Source organism: Notolepis coatsorum (assembly GCF_963971535.1).
Source record: "Notolepis coatsorum genome assembly, chromosome: 2".
Taxonomy (NCBI): Eukaryota; Metazoa; Chordata; class Actinopteri; order Aulopiformes; family Paralepididae; genus Notolepis; species Notolepis coatsorum.
Window position 1 is genome coordinate 17,920,988 of NC_140166.1, and position 20,716 is coordinate 17,941,703.

Here is a 20,716-nt window from a genome sequence, read left to right on the forward strand (position 1 = left end):
ACTATAGGCTATACTATACTGTCTAGAGCTCCATGTTATAGTGTGTACTGGGGTATATTGAGGGTACTCTTTAGGGTGTACCTACCTTAGCCTTCCCAGTGCTGTGTAGTATGTGCACCAACGCAGCAGCTAGCTCCTCTTTAGTCCTGAGGCTGATGTTTGACTCCAGTGTGGAACAGAGGAGCAGGTAGTTGGAGCTGATGTACTCAGCAAACTCCTTGTACTGCTCCATGGGTAATATCCCAATACTCTGGTAACGGGCTTTAATACGCACCGTTGGACCTGGAGATTTACCTAGAGAAGAGAAAAACACCATGTTATTATAATTGAGCTGATATAATGTAATATATAAGACATTCCTTTATTGATCCCCTTTGTGAAAAACATTGGTTTGGTTTGGTGTGTGTGTGTGTGTGTGTGTGTGTATGTGTATGTGTATGTGTATGTGTATGTGTATGTGTGTGTGTGTGTGTGTGTGTGTAACCCCTGTAATCTGGTTAGCTATTACAACAGAGATAACTAAACCATACTGTCTGACTACCTATTACATATTACAACGGAGATATAACTAAATCACACCCTAGATGTCATCCTCTCTCTTGTTCTCCCCATCAGAGATGTGGGGATCACGAAGGCCCATGTTGATGCCATGCTCTTTACTTCATCATTACCCCTCAGCAGGTAGAGAGATTGTCTGCAAAATATAACTCCTCCCGACTTCAGAGTTCTTGAACAAGACACTGAACCAGGGGCGCGCACAGACAATTTGGGGGGCGGGCCTCAAGAGGGGGGGGGGGGGGGTGCTTTGCATACCTTCTGCCCTATCTGAGCATGGCACTGCACTGAACCCCTAACTGCCCGCGACAAGCTGGTTGGCGCCTTGCATGGCTGCCTTCGCCATCGTTGTGTAGTGAAGGAAATCGATGATTTGCATTTGGTGTATAACCGATATAGAGATGAGTTTTAAGAGGATAATACCATTATCATCATTTTCAGCATGTATGTCTGTCTCCAGCCAAACTGGGCAGAGGGCCGTTATCAGCTGGGTGAAAACAGAGCAGGGAGCAGTCAGTGTCGTAGCAGCGAGCAGGGTGTCTGCATTCCATCAGCACATAACAACTGATAAGGACAGAGAACAGTGCAGGAACGGTCAGAGAGAGAGTTTGCCATCATTAGAAATGGCAGTTTAATGTGTGTTAAAGGTTGAAAGCAGTTGCCATGACAGCGCGTCACATGACAACCAGAAGAGGGGCGGGGCCTGTCATTGCTATGACGAAGATCATATAACTAAGGTTTCTTCCGGGTAAGGGCAGACTAAGAAACGAAGCTGACGCGAGCGGACGTTGATCAGAGACTTTGAGACGGCTCCCTCCTCCCCTCACAAAGGGGGGGGGACTGACGTGGCACGACAACCATGAAGGCTTTTGGATAACAGCTAGGCCGCGACAACCACCGAGCGGGGTGAAAGGAGAGATCATTAGAATAATGAATTTAGTTTTCTTCCAAAGACTTTTCAAGGACAATACAGAATTGGTTTCCATCTGATTACGAGGCTTTGTTTATGGAATAAACAACATTTTCCAAGAAAGGTATTACGCTGTCAAGTGTCTAATTCTTACGAAGGTGGTGGATTATTATGATTACGGATTGCATTAAAGGGGGAATGACAAAGATTGTACAGCCAGTATGAGAATACATCAAAGAAATAAACACAACGCAGAGTCAACGGATAAAGAGGTGATAACACAAGCCAACAGATGAAGAGGTGACACTGGCTGATTGATCGAAATCGAACAGTATGTTGAGTGAATGGGTGAATGTGAGGAATACGTTATGAAGTGCTTTGAGGTTGGAATACTAGAAAAAGCATTATATAAATGGACGGACGGACGGACGGACGGACGGACGGACGGACAGACAGACAGACAGACAGACAGACAGACAGACAGACAGACAGACAGACAGACAGACAGACAGACAGACAGACAGACAGACAGACAGACAGACAGACAGACAGACAGACACAGACCTCTGGTACTGGGCGTGCTCACTGAGTACCACTTCTCCACCAACTGTCTTCCGGTCACCGTGGCGACAGGGATGTTGACCAATCCCACGTAGCTGCTCTTGTCCTTCTTCCTCTTCCTGTCTGTGTCTTTGTAGAGGTGAAAGGTCAAGGCACTTAGCGGTGGCAGGCTGCTGAACTCAAACCTCTCGCCCCAGAAAACGTTGTCCGTTCTCAGCTTACAGGCTGTCCGCGCATAGAGGGCATCGTCCAAACACAGCTCACAGAAATACCTACAGTATATAATGTAATAATCATAATGTTAACAATAGTTTTATACAAGTATTGTCAAAACACAGCTCACAGAAATACCTACAATATATAATGTAATAATCATAATGTTAACAATAGCTTTATACAAGTATCATCCAAACACAACTCACAGAAATACCTTAATAATCACCCACACCTCTTTGAATAGATAGGGAGTCATCTGTATCAAAGAATTGGCATACATATACAGTACCGTAGTTGTTTTTCTTTGATATTTTAAGTCACTGGTAAATTATTGGCAACATGGAATGGTTAATTCGGTGATAAACTAAAGATTAGTCCAAAAAAATTTGCATGTGCCGCAGACAGGTTTCCTGTTCGTAAACACACTGTGCTCCAGCCTATGAGTAACGCTCACTGAAACATGTGACTGAGTTGTCCCTGACTTGCACTGACCTGTGCTAAATGACATGGCTCTATTGAGAAACCATGGAACCCCAACAACAAAAAATCTGTGCTAAGGCTAAACCTGGGCTGAGGATAAACCTGGACTGAGGCTAAACCTGGACTGAGGCTAATGCTTGACTAAGGCTAAACCTTGGCTGAGGCTAAACCTGGACTGAGGCTAAAGCTTGACTAAGGCTAAACCTGGGCTGAGGCTAAACCTGGACTGAGGCTAAACCTGGACTGAGGCTAAAGCTTGACTAAGGCTAAACCTGGGCTTAGGCTAAACCTGGACTAAGAAAATACTACAGCATGGAACAAGCTGAAATCAACAACATTTCTTAATATCCCTTCATCTACAGAATCACTACTGGTGAGAAGCAACCCAGTCACAACAGAACAAAACAGAGAAGAGTAAAACAGAACAGAACAGAGCAGAGCAGAGCAGAGCAGAGCAGAACAGAGCAGAACAGAGCAGGGCAGAGCAGAACAGAGCAGGGCAGAGCAGAACAGAACAGGGCAGAACAGAGCAGAGCAGAGCAGAACAGAACAGAACAGAACAGAACAGAACAGAACAGAACAGAGCAGGGCAGAGCAGAACAGAACAGAACAGAACAGAACAGAGCAGAGCAGAGCAGAGCAGAACAGAGCAGGGCAGAGCAGAGCAGAACAGAGCAGAGCAGAGCAGAACAGAACAGAACAGAACAGAACAGAACAGAACAGAGCAGGGCAGAACAGAGCAGAACAGAACAGAACAGAACAGAACAGAGCAGGGCAGAGCAGAGCAGAACAGAACAGAACAGAACAGAACAGAGCAGAACAGAGCAGGGCAGAACAGAACAGAGCAGAACAGAACTGAGCAGAGCAGAGCAGAGCAGAACAGAACAGAGCAGAACAGAATAGAGCAGAGCAGAACAGAACAGAGCCAAACAGAATAGAGCAGAGCAGAACAGAGCAGAACAGAGCAGAACATAACAGAACATACAAGAACAGAACAGAACAGAACAGAACATAACAGAACAGAACAGAACACAACACAACACAACAGACACAGCACCTCTTCTTAGCTGGCAGGTCCTTTCCTTCGATCACCCAGACTGTCAGCATGTTCTCCACACGGCGACTGTTGTCCTGTTCACAAACACACAAACACACACACTTCAATACAATTCACTGAGGCTCAGACTGTGTAGGTCACAAATGTAGTTTTCACATCATAAAAACAGTTTAGTAAAAAATATATACTTTTGATCCTGCCTTTCCTCGTCTTGACCAAGGAAACTATAACAGAAGGAAGGGTCATCACGTCACCGTGCAGCGCTTGAACGCACATTGGTGCCAAGTGTGGAAACTTTCCGTCTGGCCGACATTGAGTTCAATGGGATTATCCATCTCCTCGTTTATGACATTTTATTTAAGCAGGTTATTATCTCAGATATCAGAATCATCTGAAATTTGGTGTATTGTTAACTAGTTAACGTTTGATATATTGATTGATGTATATTTCCTCAGATAGTTTGTATATTATCTTTTGTATTATTTACATCTCCTATAGTCTTCAATATAACTGCCATCAAAGTCACAAAGTGTCATGGTGTAAACATGCACCATTTAGTTCTGCAGAAATCTCTTCGATTAACCAAACACCTGAATCTGTTCAAAACTGTAGTTCTACTGTATGTGAATGATACAAAAAAGGTGAAAAATATCTGATTTGAAAAATGTATTTGCATTTAAAAAAAAACAGCTTCATATGAAGAGTGAAAATAATTACAACAGCTGGTATTCTGAACGTGATGACCTTTCCTTCTATTATAGTTTCCTTGTTATAGAACGCTGGTATTGTTACGTTATTATGACCCTTCCTTCTTTTATAGTTTCCTTGGTATAGAATGCAGGTATTCTGACGCGATTACTCTTCCTTCTTTTATAGTTTCCTTGGTCTTGACTGCTGCTTTGATAGACCTAGCACAGGGGTTCCCAAAGTCGGGGTCGCCAGATGATTTCCATTTTTTTTTATCCTAAAAAAATTTAAATAAATAAATTTATGCAGTCAGGCCACTGAACTTAAAAGCAGGCCAGGACAGTGTTTCTAGTTGCAGCAGCGCAATAGTTAGATAACCTAGGTGGGGAACAACCAGGAGATCACTGCAACTCACACAAGTTGGAGAACTATCTCTCTCTCTCTCTCTCTTGCTCTCACACACACACACACACACACAAAGGGAGCCGCATGTGATTGGTGGAGGCGGGACCCTTACAAAAAACTGTTGTTGCTAATCATTGACACATGCTAGCCTGTAATAATCCCCCCCAGAAAAATCTACTTTGCATTTGGTATATTGCAAATATATGCCATCACACACACTGGCATTTAAAGGGTTAGAATTATAAAATGACTATGTGGTGTTATGATCAGGGCTGAAGTTGAATAAAATATTGTATTATTTTCAATCTGACATTACAAAAAAACTGAAAATCCATCAAAATCAGTGTTGTTGTTAATCATACATATGCTAGCCTGTTTTTTAACAATAATTTGTGATGCCATCACAAACACTGGCATTTAAAGGGTACAAATAAAAAAATTCCTGCACCAGAATGCAGGAAATGAAGTCTTTGTAACAAGAAATGTCCTGGTGGGGGACCCCCAGACACCCTGCTTAAAAAGTGGCCTGAATGGGGCTATATTTTGCACTATATTTCCTGGCCTGAATGATTTCCCCAGTCTGGCCCTGGTTAAAAGCCTCCAATGCTTATTAGTGTGTGTGCGTTTGAACGTGTGCATGTTTCAACCATACATTTACATTTATAAAAAAAATAAAACCTCCTACAGTAAGAAGCATTTTGTATAAAAGTATTCTGTACTTCTGTATGACAAATATTAAAGAAACTTGAAACTTGAAAGAAACTTGAAAACTTGAACTATAATAGTGGGGGTCGTGGCTCTCTGACACCGTTATTTGTGGGTCGCGGCCTGAAAAGTTTGGGAACCCCTGACCTAGCATACAAAAAAGTTATTTCATTGTACTTGTACACTGGCCCACTAGGGGGCAGCATTGAGCAAAAGAGGTCTTCCCATTTGCTGCACCAGAGTCAAGCTAGTCTTCCTGGGGTCTGGCTTTTTATCTATTGACTCATCATAGCTAGTTTATTATCTTGAAATAATATAACACCCGCCCGTTACTATGACATTGTTTATCATTATATACAATGTATAAAATAGGCCCCGGAATCAAGATCGTTAAAGCTAATTAGCCTAATCCATGTAAAAAAATAAAAATAAAAATAAAGAAAAAAATAGTAGCCTATAGTAAATGTGTATACACACACACACAAGAGAGAGATGGAGAATATCTTATAGCAGATACAATTATTTTACAGTATTTTTGCTAATGAAGTGAAATGTTTATTATCATCAACTATCCAGTTCGTTTTTATAGTGTAACGCTACTTCAAATCATTGAACGTACAGAGAGAGAGAGAGAGACAGACGGGCTAAACCCACTAACTAACCCTACATTACATTACATTTAGTCATTTAGCTGACGCTTTTATCCAAAGCGACTTACAAGTTCTGTACAACAAGTCAACAGGAAGGGTATAACTCTTTCAGCTGAGTAACAATGTTGAAACTTGGGTGCTGCAGTGTTGAGTGCATAGCAGTAGAGACATATTAGTATAGTAAGAAGAGTGCATGGTAGAAGACAGTAAGAAAGTTCATTTTTTTTCTTTTCTTTTCTTTTCTTGAATTGAAGAAGTGTGTTTTTAGTCGACAACGATTGGTTGGGTTTCGGCTGTCCTAACTGTGGTGGGAAGTTCAACAAATGAACCCCTCTGCCAAGAATCTTCGCAAACTGCATGCTACCATGTCCTCCCTCCTCACTCCCCCCCCCACCCCCCCCTCCCTCATCTTTCTCTGCCGAAGACTTCGCGATCTTCTTTGAGGAAAAAGAGGAGAACATCCGCAGCTCCTTCTCCCAACCCCCACCCATTCCAAATACTGAATCGAGAACCTCATCCTTCACTCTGTCATCTTTCTCTCCCATTACAGAAGCCAAGACCCTGACACTGGTAACGTCAAACCGTCCGACTACATGCCAGCTGGACCAGCTACCCTCCCCACTCCTCCAGACCATAGGATGTTGAGGATGTTCTATGAGTCGGTGGTGGCGGGCGCCTTCTTGTACGCTGTGACCTGCTGGGGCAGCGGACTGAGAGCAGGGGACACAAACAGGCTGGATAAGCTGGTCAAGAAGGCTAGTAGCGTGGTTGGGGTGGAGCTGGACTCCCTAGCGAGGGTGGCGGAGAGGAGGAGCCTTGCTAAGCTCCAGGCCATCAGGGAAAACCCCTCCCACCCACTATACACAGACTTGGCTGACAGGAGGAGCAGGTTCAGTGCTAGGCTCACACTACCCAAATGCAGCACTGAACGGCACAGGAAGTCCTTCATTCCAACAGCCATCAGACTATACAATGCATCACTGTGCCTCACTGCATCACTGAGCACAGAGTGGCAGTTACCATCTTCCTGGACTTAGTTTGAAACAGCACTGTGCAATATTACACCTACTGCAGACCTCAGTATATTTTTACTGTATTTGTTTACTGTATATTTTATTCCATTTTTATTCTATTTTACTCTACTCTTATCCTAGGCAACTTGATTTGATTCGTTTTATTATTCTAATTCGTGACCTGTTCTGTCTAAATGTTTAAATGTTGAGCGATTTGCAGTGTCAAATTTCCCACGGGATAATAAAAGTATTTCTATTCTATTCTATAGCCCCGGACATCCTCCCATTCCTAACTGCAACCATCAATTCCTCACTCAACTCGGGGGTGGTCCCCACCTTCCTAAAACAAGCCAGAGTCACGCCGCTCATAAAAAAACCAACCCTGAACCCCACCGTCATAGGCAACTATCGTCCTGTCTCTCTTCTCTCCTTCCTTTCTAAAACACTTGAACGTGCTGTATCCAACCAACTTACTGTACTGCTTATCTCTTACAGAATGACCTCCTAGACCCTAATCAGTCTGGCTTCCGGACTGGCCACTCCACAGAAACGGCCCTCATTGCGGTCACAGAGGCACTTCACTTAGCAAAAGTGAAAGGCCTCCCCTCTGTCCTGATTCTCCTAGATCTATCTGCAGCCTTCGACACAGTCAACCATCAGATCCTCCTCGCGGCCCTAGCAGGAATGGGAGTGGCTGGCTCTGCGCTGACATGGCTGACATCATACCTCAATGACCGCTCCTACCAAGTGTCATGGAGAGGGACCCTGTCGGCCACCCGTGGACGGGTGTCCCCCAGGGCTCGGTCCTAGGACTCCTTCTCTTCTCCCTCTACACTAAATCACTGGGTAACATTATCACGTCTCATGGCTTCTCGTATCATTGTTATGCCGATGATACTCAACTCGTCCTCTCCTTCCCTCCCTCAGATATCCACGTCTCTGAGCGGATCTCGGCCTGTCTGTCCGACATCTCTGGATGACGACCAACCACCTCAAACCAGTGTTCATTTTGGCAGCTATTTTCATTTTAGTTTTAGTCTTAGTCATGTGTCAAGTGCTCCTTTTTCGTTTTCATCATATTTAGGCATCTTCATTTATTTTTTGTTTAGACAGTTTTAGTCAACTAAATGTCTGAGCAATTTAGTCTTAGTTAGTTTTTGTCTCAATTTTGTCTTTTTTGTTTTAGTCTAGATTTAGTCGACGAAAACGGATGACATTTTTGTCTATTTTTAGTTCATGGGGTAAAAATGGTCAGAAGTCAGAAATAGTCAACATGGAACATTTTCTGATTTAAATTGCGTATTTATTTTTTAACATAGGGGAATCTGAGTCAGCGGCACAAGTGATACACAGGAAGTATGTTGGTGTAGACATGGTCCAATGTATTGTTGCTCCTACAGTATATGTTGGTGTAGACATGGTCCAATGTATTGTTGCTCCTACAGTATATGTTGGTGTAGACATGGTCCAATGTATTGTTGCTCCTACAGTATATGTTGGTGTAGACATGGTCCAATGTATTGTTGCTCCTACAGTATATGTTGGTGTAGACATGGTCCAATGTATTGTTGCTCCTACAGTATATGTTGGTGTAGACATGGTCCAATGTATTGTTGCTCCTACAGTATATGTTGGTGTAGACATGGTCCAATGTATGCATCAAAGAGAGCATTACAAATGTGGTGACGTTGTTTCTGACCAGAGAGACGACGCTGAACTCTGTCTGTCTTCTGTTTGCTGTGTCTTTCCTTTCTCTCTGCCATGTCTGTCCTCTCTCTGCTGTGTCTGTCCTCTCTGTCATGTCTGTCCTATCTCTCTCTGCTGTGTCTGGCAGCGGTTTATTCTATAACAGGATACTGTAAACTAAGTAAACAGAACACACAGTAATACTAGTAGTAGTACACACTGATTGCAATCTGCTTGCATAAAAACATTATATAAAATCACATTCTGAGGTCAGTGTTAAAGTGCCACATGGAAGAGGTCTGGTTAGTGGTTAGAGTTAGAGGTGGTCTAGGTCTGGTTAGGGTAACTTAGGGGTAGTTAAGCATTCATTATAATTTATTATTATTATTTAGATGGATGTAAAGGGCTAGACCAACTCTTAACCCCTATCCGGACCTAGACCACCTCTAAGTCACAACCCTAACTTAGGGGTTAAAGTTAGAGGTGGTCTAGGTCTGGTTAGGGGTTAGAGTTAGAGGTGGTCTAGGTCTGGTTATACTGATCCGATACCAGTGCATACATAAAAAAAAAATTATATTATATAAATTATAAAACTTTTTTTCTTTTCTTTTTTACAGCTACTGTTTTATATATACTGTTTTTTAGTAATAACTAGAAAGTAATGGTATTTATTCAACAACAGGTGATTGTATAGATTAGTATTAGTATCATTAATTGACAACTAAACTCAATGAGTTCACCCACGGAATGGTTGTTGGTACATTGGTTCCGCACGGACGTTACACGTTGTTGCGCACTTCCTATCCAGTCGGCTCCGTTTAGGTTAGCTAATGTAGTAGCAGAGGCTCTGTTGTGATTTTTAATGCAAAATAAATATTCAACATTCTCTTTTGAGACTTCGCCTCAGACTCTTATCATTTGGCACTAAAAGCTAAACATTGTCACCGGTATGGCTGTCTGCAACATGTCATTAATTCTGTGGGAGAGGTCGATCAGTTAGCCACATTAGCGTGAGCTAGGTTAGCCACTAGCTAATGCGAGCTAGATGGAAATACAAACAATGTCACGTTACTGGTGAAAAAGTGATTTACCTTGGAATACTCCTTTGCCAACTTTCTGTACTTTGCTTGCAGGTCTGCAGCTGGATTATGAATAGTCCCAACTTTAGCCAAGGTAAGGTTAAGCTAAAACTAGCTTTTCAAATAGCTCTACAGCTAATGCTAATAACAGAGCTCCCCGTCACACTGCTCAACTCGGGACGATGGCATTAAGAAAAGTTATAATTATTTTGTCTTGTCTTGTTTTAGTCAACAATAGCAACATACATGAAGTGAAATTTCGTCCTGGTTTTTGTAAATTACATTTTTGTGTCCTCAGTTGTGGTCAACGATATTTAATAAACTATTTAGTCTCGTTAGCGTGACATGGTCTTCAGTAACGTGACGTCACGTCTCGTTGTCGTCATGAAAAAAACCTTCGTTGACGAACATCTTTCATCATCAATTTAGTCAACAAAATTAACACTGCCTCAAACTGAACCTAAGCTAAACAGAATTGCTCCACCTGCCGGCCAAATCCTCCCCCCTGACCGACCTTTCCATCACAGTCGAGAATGCAGCTGTGACCGCGTCCCCGACCACCAAGAACCTTGGTGTTGTCCTTGACGACCAGTTGAACTTCTCTGCTCACATTGCAGCGACAACCAGAACCTGCAGATTCCTCCTGAGCAACGTCAGAAGGATCCACCCATTCCTGACAAAAGAAGCCACCCAACTCCTCGTCCAGTCATCTCCCGCCTCGACTACTGCAACGCACTGCTTGCTGGCCTCCCGGCCACTGCCACCAAACCTCTTCAACTCATTCAGAACGCAGCGGCCCGCCTGATCTCAAACCTACCGAAGTCTGCCCATGTCACCCCACTTCTTAGGGTGCTTTCACACCAGAGCTGTTTGGTCCGGACTATCGGACCAGAGTTCGTTTTCTCGGATAGTCAGCTTTTTTTGGGGTGGTGTGAATACTCAGTCGAACTCTGGTGCGGACCAAACACGCAAACTCTGGTCCGCCTGAAAACGTAGGTCTCGGTTCACTTCATCGGACCAAACGCGGACCAAATATAGGAAGTGAGTCACGACTCTCACGAGCAGAGCGCTAAATTACTACCTAACCAATCAGATCTGCGATATGAGGTAGCGTCACGAGCAGAGCAATGTGTGTGGACAAGAGGCGGGTTGCTACGTTTACTGTAGGGAGGGGCTTTTAGACCCATGTTTTTTTTTTGCTTCGAAAAGAGGGATATCCCTCAATATGCGGGACGCGGGACATTCGGTCAAATGGTGGGACAGTACAACCAAAAGCGGGACACCTGGTCACCCTACCACCGACTAAAAATTGTGACGCCGTCGCCTCCGCTGATCTGGAGTCAGACAGGGCTCGCAGTCACACACACGCGCGCGCACACACACACATGCTCGCAGTCACACACACACATTTCCACTCAATTGTGTCCAATAGACGAGCGCCCTTTTCGACCGCGTGACATTGTTCCGAAAGTTTAGTGCGCTTGACAAATTGCAATGTAAAAGCAGACAAACCAAATGAAGAATGCAACAATGTTGCAACTTCACCCCCCGAACCGCACCGAGTCCGCACCGAGTCCACCAAAACTATATCAGGGTTCCCACGGTTGCCTTGACATTTTGTTCCATACCACCTCCTGATTTTCCAGGTACCATATTAAGTGATGATCTATAGCAGCGGTTCCCAAACTTTTTTGGCCGTGCACCCCCTGTCACCTCCCCACCTAGCTGACGCACCCCCCAATGGGTTTCCGATGCACTGAAGGGAAATTCTTGGCCAAAACTGATACCGAAAATAGGAAACAGTTGGCCGAAAACCGAATGCAGAAAGGCCGAAAATGATTAATATAAATATATATATAATGAATTTTTTTTCAGCTACCTGATTATGGCAAAATACATGATTATGGCCAAACTTAACTTAAATAATATTAATAATCACTACAATGGGCCCATAAAACATTTATTCACCACTTTTGAATGCATACATTAATTCCAGACTGACTGCTGAAAGATTGCACTGCTTACTAACTAACGTTGATAAACCCAGGTTTACCACACAGTTAAAACACAGCTACTTACATTTGAGGATAAACTTGCATAAGAAGTTTCACTCAAGTTTCACTGTAGATGCCAAGGCTCCCTTGGCTCACCAAGTTGCCTGCATCAAATTCCAACATCCAATATACCATATAGGATGCCAAGAGCATGCTCTACAACATGGGATCATCCATTTCTATCTACAGTAAAAGCTGTTCACATGTAAAGGGTTTTTATAAACTCATGTTAATTCTGTGCTCAATAGTTACATTTTATTACACATCATCCAATACATTTTTTCCAGGACAACTGTTTCTATTTCCATGTAATTGGTCACTTTTGCTCAGTTTCCATGCCTTTCCATACCTGGAAAATGAAAAAATGAATCCCATGTTTTCCATGTTTTCCAGGTACCGTGGGAACCCTGTATATGTGAAAGCGCCCTTAGGGAGGGACCTGCACTGGCTCCCCATTGCTGCACGAATCCGCTTCAAGGCCCTCGACCTAGCATACCGTGCGGCAAAGGGAACCGCTCCCGCCTACCTCCGGTCAATGGTCTCTAACTACACACCCTCAAGACCCCTACGCTCTGCATCTTCTGGCCGCCTCAGACCTACTCCTATCCAAGCTCCGGGAGGGTCATCAAAGAGAAGTCGCCTATTCTCAGTCCTTGCCCCACAATGGTGGAATGAACTACCCACCCCAGTTAGGACAGCCGAACCCTGTCCAATCTTTCGCCGTCGACTAAAGACGCACTTCTTCAACCATTATCTGAAAAAAAAAAAATACTGTATATATATATCTAACCCTAACTAACCTTACTGTCATGCACTTGTCCTAATAAACTAACCTACACTCTGATGAACATTGTTACTCAGCTGATAGAGTTGTACCCTTCCTGATGACTTGTCGTACAGAACTTGTAAGTCGCTTTGGATAAAAGCGTCAGCTAAATGACTAAATGTAAATGTAAATGTAACTCCATCACAGACTGCTTATTGGCAATAAATAAATGGATGAGTAAGAACTTCCTGAAACTAAACGAGAACAAAACTGAAATTATAATTATCGGCCCCAAAACAAAAAAAGAAATGTTAATAAAGAACCTGGGAGGACTAACCCCTTGGATCAAATCTGAGGTCACAAGTCTTGGGGTTATCATAGATTCAGAACTGAACTTCAATTCTCATATTAACAAAGTGACCAAAACATTGTTCTTCCATCTCAGAAATATAGCAAAAGTACGACCATTTATTAATCAAAACGATGCTGAGAATCTAATTCATGCATTCATACAGTATCTAGCCGGTTAGACTACTGTAATGCACTTTTCACAGGTCTCCCTAAGAAAACCACAGAGAGGCTTCAGCTAATCCAAAACTCTGCAGCCCGACTGCTAACTCGAACCAAAAGGAGAGAGCACATTAGTCCAGTATTAGCTGCTCTACACTGGCTTCCTGTAACATTTAGAATTGACTTCAAGGTCCTTCTCCTTGGGCGGCTAGGTGGTGCAGTGGGCAAGGCACTCACCACCAATGCTGGAGATGCTGGGTTCGAGCCCAGCTCTCCACATTGTTTTCAGTTTGGCTGGTCGTCCGTACTAATACAATTGGCAGTATTATGGGGAGGGAAAACTGAGGGGTGGGGATCGGACGTTGTGGACAGCGACTCCTACAGGTCGGTTGGTGCGCCTGCGCAGTAGAATCAAGAAGCGATGGGGGCGGCGCCCCTCCAAAGCGCAGACCCCTGACGCTGAAAGATCATGCCGCGCAGGTGAAAAGATGCGACGGCTGCTACCTCGAGTATCGGAGGGGACTCGTGCTATGTATGGCTTCGTCCACATTGCAGCCAGCTTGTGGGAGGCAAGAAACAGCGTTCGAGACAGGGGAGGGTTGAATTGGACGATACGAAATTGGGATGGGAGAAAAATAGAAAATGGGAGAAAAAGTGGATACAAAAAAAGGTCCTTCTCCTTACATACAAAGCTCTAAATGGACAGGGACCTAGCTACATCACCAACATTCTAATAAATTACAGGCCAGCAAGAACACTGCAATCATCAGCTGCTGGACTACTAGAGGCTCCCAGAAACAGTCAAAAGAGGATTGGTGATGCAGCCTTTATCAACTACGCCCCAAAACTATGGAACAAACTGCCCAAAAACATCAGGGAAGCCAACTCGCTAGACATCTTCAAAAGACAGCTTAAAACCTATTTCTTTGCTCAGGCATTTAAATTAAACAACAGGGACATCCTGACACAAATTGTACTTTACCTGCACTTGTCTTACCCTGCCTACTTATACACTTCCTATCAAATTCATGTGTCGGTTCTATGCTGCTCTGTTGTAATTCAAAACTGATTAAGAGCGATGCACTGCTCTGTTATATTTTTTTTGAACTATTTTATCACACTTTGGTATGCTAGATCCTAATGTGAAACACTGTGATTTAGTCTATTCCATTTTTATTATTTGTATTACTGAATGAAACTGTAAACAGAGAGCCTATTGGGATGCTAGATCCTAATGTGAAACACTGTGATTTACCTTACCTTGCTACCTCTCTATTCTTTTTATCTTATTTATGCTCGCTTATGCCTGTATTTTTCACTGTTGTGAAGCACTTTGAACTGCAACTTCTGTATGAAAAGTGCTATACAAATAAAGTTATTATTATTATTATTATTATTATTATACTAAGCCTAACTAAGCCTACTAACTAACCCTACAAACTAGTTCCACTAACTAAACCATCAATAAACCTACTAAACCCTACTAACTAACCCCACAACTAACCATATTAACTAAACCTACTAACTAAACCTACAAACGAACCCCACTAACTAAACCTACTAACTAACCCTACAAACTAACCCCACTAACTAAACCTACTAACTAACCCCACTAACTAAGACTACGGACGTTCGGGGACAGAGCTTTCAGTGTGGCAGCTCCCACCCTCTGGAACTCCCTCCCCGCAGAACTCCGCACCACCCCAACTCTGGACTCATTTAAAAAACGGCTCAAAATCCACCTCTTCAACCTGGCCTTCAACCCCTAACTTTCTCACTTTATATGTATATGTTGTGTCTGTCCACTATGTTTGTTAATTTGTTATCTCCCCCCCCCCCCTTATGTAAAGCGACCTTGGGTCCTCTGAAAGGCGCTATATAAAACGAAGTATTATTATTATTATTATTATTATTATTACTAACTAACCCTATACAAACTAATCCCACTAACTAAACCTACTAACTAACCCTACAAACTAACCCCACTAACTAAACCTACTAACTAACCCTACAAACTAACCCCACTAACTAAACCTACTAACTAACCCTACAAACTAACCCCACTAACTAACCCCACTAACTAAACCTACTAACTAACCCTACAAACTAACCCCACTAACTAAACCTACTAACTAACCCTACAAACTAACCCCACTAACTAAACCTACTAACTAACCCTAACAGCAGACAAACTGAAATTATCCCAGTTTGAGAAAAACCAGATGAGTGGAATCGTCCTTGAAACCACTTTAATATAATTACTAGATTCCAAGTTTCAAGTTTCTTTAATAGTTGTCATACAGAAGTACAGAATACTTTCATACAAAATGCTTCTTACTGTTACGCTCCAGAGACTGTGCTAGACAAGATAGTATCAAATAACATAGTATAGCATGTAATTTAGAAGAAGAAAATGAGGTCACAGTGTTCGGTATAGACATATGTACAATGTTCTGAGTTACCATATAATATACAATACTATGCAGTGTACTAATGTACAGTACTATATAGTGCAAAGCAGAAATGGGATGAGGTACAATTTAGGTACAATTTACAGTAAGGTGTACGAGTTGTAGTGCAATCCTTCATCAATAAATATAAAGTGTGGGGAGTGGGTGCTACAGTGTGTTTGTTTAAAGTGGGTGTGTGCTATAAAGTGTGTGGAGTGGGTGCTACAGTGTGTTTGTTTAAAGTGAGTGTGTGCGTGTGGATGTGTGTGCTATGTGCGTTTGGTGGTTGTTGTTGTGTAGTGTTCATTGTTCGTTTAGCAGCCTGATGGCCTGGGGATAGAAGCTTCTTCTGAGTCTTTCTGTGCTCGCCTTGAGACTCCGGTATCGCTTGCCTGACCGCAGCAGTTCAAAGAGGCAGTTGTTCGGGTGACTGGAGTCTTTAATGATTCTCTTAGCCTTGCCCTTGCAACGCTTGTTGTAAATGTTCTGGAGGGTGGGGAGCCCCCCTCCAATTGTGCGTTCGGCTGAACGTGTCACTCTTTGTAGTCTGCTTCGGTCTTGTGCAGTGCTATTCCCAAACCAGGAGGTGATGTTGCCGGTCAAGATGCTCTCTATTGTACATGAGTAGAAGTTCTTAAGGATCTTCTGACTGACTTGGAACTTCCTTAGGCGCCTGAGGAAGTAGAGGCGTTGTCGTGCCTTCTTCACAACACTGTCAATGTGTGTGGTCCATGTCAAGTCCTCGGATATGTAGGCTCCGAGGTACTTAAAGCTGTTGACTCTCTCAACCGGTGCCCCGTCGATGCTGAGGGGGCTGTAGTCCTTGACCCCCGACCTCCTGAAGTCCACAATCATCTCCTTTGTTTTGCTGACGTTCAGGGAGAGGCTGTTTTCCTGGCACCATCCCGCCAGGACCTTGACCTCTTCCAGGTAGGCCCTCTCGTCGTTGGCAGAGATCAGGCCCACCACCACTGTGTCGTCAGCAAATTTGATGATTGTATTGCTACTCCGCTGAGCCACACAGTCGTGTGTGTACAGGGAGTAGAGGAGGGGACTCAGAACACAGCCCTGGGGGGCCCCTATGTTGAGGGTGATGGATGAGGAGGTGCAGTTGCCTGCTCTCACCACCTGGGGTCTGCCAGTCAGGAAGTCCAAGACCCACTGGCAGAGGTCATAGTTCAAGCCCAGGTCCCTGAGCTTGGCTATGAGTATGGAGGGGACTATGGTATTGAATGCCGAGCTGTAGTCGATGAATAGCATTCTCACATAGTTCCCCTGCCTCTTGTCCAGGTGTGATGCTGCTGTGTGCAGCACATGGGCTATGGCGTCCTCCGTGGACCTGTTGGGGCGGTATGCAAATTGCAGGGGGTCCATGTTGATGGGGAGGGAGGAGCAGATGTAGCCCTTTACTAGCTTCTCAAAGCACTTCATGGCTATGGATATATATGATATATATGTGTGTGTGTGTTTGTGTGTGTGTGTGTGTGTGTGTGTGTGTGTGTGTGTGTGTGTGTGTGTGTGCGTGCGTGCGTGTGTGTGTGTTTATACAGTACCGGTAGATCTAGATGATAAATACCTTATTAGGGTGAACTGCTCTCCTCAGGTTCTCCATCCATTTGTCTCTTTCTGCTGCAGAGCGACATGAGAAACACTTGGTCCCCGTGGTGGTTGTTACCTAGAAGACAAGATAGAGGTTGTTACCTTGGAGACAAGATAGAGGTTGTTACCTAGGAAACAAATAATAATAATAATAATAAGTTAATAACTTTATTTGTATAGCACTTTTCATACAGAAGTTGCAGTTCAAAGTGCTTCACAACAGTGAAAAATACAGGCATAAGCGAGCATAAAAAAGATAGAGAGGTAGCAAGGTAAGGTAAATCACAGTGTTTCACATTAGGATCTAGCATCCCAATAGGCCTCTCTGTTTACAGTTCCATTCAGTAATACAAATAATAAAAATAGAATAGACAGAGTAAAAAAGTGCGGTTTGATTCAGTTTAAAAATAGAACGGACATACAACAGGGTATTTAACATACAACAGAGCAGTGCATCAGTAAAAAGTAAAAAGTGTGCAGTGAGATAAAATTGGCATAGAACCGACACATGAATTTGATAGGAAGTGTATACAAGTAGGCAGGGTAAGACAAGTGCAGGTAAAGTACAATTTGTGTTAGGATGTCCCTGATGTTTCATTTAAATGCCTGAGCAAAGAAATAGGTTTTAAGCTGTCTTTTGAAGATGTCTAGCGAGTTGGCTTTCCTGATGTTTTTGGGCAGTTTGTTCCATAGTTTTGGGGCGTAGTTGATAAAGGCTGCATCACCAATCCTCTTTTGACTGTTTCTGGGAGCCTCTAGTAGTCCAGCAGCTGATGATCACAGTGTTCTTGCTGGCCTGTAATTTATTAGAATGTTGGCGATGTAGCTAGGTCCCTGTCCATTTAGAGCTTTGTATGTAAGGAGAAGGACCTTGAAGTAAATTCTAAATGTTACAGGAAGCCAGTGTAGAGCAGCTAAGACTGGACTAATGTGCTCTCTCCTTTTGGTTCTAGTTAGCAGTCGGGCTGCAGAGTTTTGGATTAGCTGAAGCCTCTCTGTGGTTTTCTTAGGGAGACCTGTGAAAATTGCATTACAGTCGTCTAACCGGCTATATTTCTGAGATGGAAGAACGATGTTTTGGTCACTTTGTTAATATGATAATTGAAGTTAAGATAAGATAAGATAAGATAAGATATTCCTTTATTGATCCCCTTGGGGAAATTCAGGCATCATAGCAGCATGGGGGGGAGGGGGGGAGGGGTACAGGTAGTAAAACAACACAGTATACAGTAGTAAAAGACAACACAGGCAGTGTAAACAATTTGATCAATATGGTCAATATAATTTACTATCTGACTAGCTGAGGAATATTCACATTATTCACAGTGTCACATAAGGTGCAGTATGCATGAGGTAGTGTTATAATTTACTATCTACTGAGTATACATTAATCAAAGTACCAGGGTAGTCTACTTTGTCCCCCTTGGGTTCCTATAAGTCCCAGGTCAATGTCTGGTAGCAGTCGCTGTCGCTGCCCCCTGTTGTGGGGCCTGGAGGCTGCTAGTCGCTGCCCACTGCTGATGGCCGCTGGTATGAAGGACTGTCCGAGGCGGTTAGTTGAGTGTCGGGGGGGGATGAGTCTGTGGCTGAACGAGCTTCTCATCTTGACTAGCTCGTCGTAGAGGGGGTGGTAGGGGTTCTCCATGATGGCATCCAGCTTCCTTATCATCCCCCTCTCTACCATCACCTCAAGTCTAGGTAGCTCGACTCCCACCACGGAGCTAGCCTTCCTCACCAGCTTGTTGAGCTTGTTGGTGTCCCTTGAGTTGATGTAGCCTCCCCAGCATGCCACAGCATAGAAGAGGATGCTGGCCACAACAGACTGGTAAAAAGACTGCAGCAGTTTGTTGCACACATTGAAGGACCTGAGTCTCCTCAGGAAGAACAGCCTGCTCTGTCCCTTCCTGTAGAGGGCCTCTGTGTTGTCCGACCAGTCCAGTTTATTGTTCAGGTGTACCCCAAGGAACTTGTATGAGTCCACCATCTCCACATCCACCCCTCGGATGGAGATGGGAATCGGGGGGGGCCTCTTCTTGCCCCTCCGGAAGTCCACCACCAGCTCCTTGGTCTTACTGGTGTTGAGTTGGAGGTGGATGCTGTCGCTCCACCCCACGAAGCTCTCCACCAGGGCTCTGTTCAGTTCTGAATCTATGATAACCCAGATACTTGTGACCTCAGATTTGATCCAAGGGGTTAGTCCTCTCAGGTTCTTTATTAACGTTTCTTTTTTTGTTTTGGGGCCGATAATTATAATTTCAGTTTTGTTCTCGTTTAGTTTCAGGAAGTTCTTACTCATCCATTTATTTATTGCCAATAAGCAGTCTGTGATGGAGTTAATAGCTGTATCATTTGGTTCAGCAGATATGTACAGTGTATCATCCGCATAGCTATGGAAACCTACATTATAGATCGTATAGCTTTACGCTCTGCTCTATTGGAACTATCCCTTTATCCATTCTAATAATGAAGAACTTTCTCCACATGCACACACCTATTTACCTCCGCCTGGCCACACCCACATCCGCTCCTATATAAGCGGGGTCGTGGCCACACAATCAGCTCCTTCCCTACTTTCACCACCGAAGGTGTCTGTATACACCACTTTAAGTTTAGTGCCAAAGTAGTTAAGAAAAGAAGAGAAAAGGAGCTGCATTGACATTGTATCTTTGTTTTCTCTCTCACTATTTTTCGAGAAAAGAAAGCGATAATGTCTTCACCACCGGATAGTCTAGAAGATGATGATCATTCTGACCTCCACCGGCGCTTCGCATTGGGGCGCGCGTTGCTGAGCAATCCCCGCCGGCATTGTCTCCGGCTCTGCAGCTGGATACTGTGCCTCGGGAGGCGGTCGGCTGTGTGAGGGCTGACGGTCGCCCAGGGCGGGTGGTGTTTTTTGCGACGCGAGCCTCGGGTGTGTCAGTTGTGAGGGGACAACTGTGCAGCTTGCGTAAGGTTGGTTCCAGGCTAGAATCCCTTTGTTGCCCCTCATAGCGGCGTGGAGGGGGTTCTAGTTTGATGCCCCACGATAACACAGTGCTCCACCTCAGTGAAGTCGTAGCTTTGTTTTCCTGGGGCCGTGATTCCGAGTCTGCGGTTCAATTCCCCGGGTCTCTGGAAAACGGATACCCTCTGCCACCGCGCTGGCCCCATTTTTCAAGACGAAAACACCCGGCACGAGGGATGCGAGCTTGGTGTTTCATTATGAGAATATCTCCGAGCTCGAGTCGGCTGCAGCCCGCGTACAACAGGGCTTACTGCCGATGCTGCTGTGTCTGGTAAACACCGTTCTGTGAGAGGGACGTGTGTTGCCCTTTTCCCTTTTTTCTTTCGGAT

The 20,716-nt window shown here is 43.9% G+C and overlaps 1 protein-coding gene across 1 annotated transcript in view; it reads right to left on the reverse strand.

The window, feature by feature from the left end:
* LOC311248521 (disabled homolog 2-interacting protein-like) overlaps positions 1-20,716 on the reverse strand; it is a gene marked incomplete at its 3' end in the record, with an annotated part of 101,075 nt that overhangs the window by 61,930 nt on the left and 18,429 nt on the right. Inside the window, exons 2-5 of the mRNA XM_084338012.1 lie at positions 17,361-17,459; positions 3,780-3,853; positions 2,030-2,298; positions 86-294 (exon numbers count right to left, since the gene is read on the reverse strand). Of these exons, the coding sequence (XP_084194138.1) occupies positions 86-294; positions 2,030-2,298; positions 3,780-3,853; positions 17,361-17,459 (651 nt within the window). The remainder of the gene's footprint in view (positions 1-85; positions 295-2,029; positions 2,299-3,779; positions 3,854-17,360; positions 17,460-20,716) is intronic.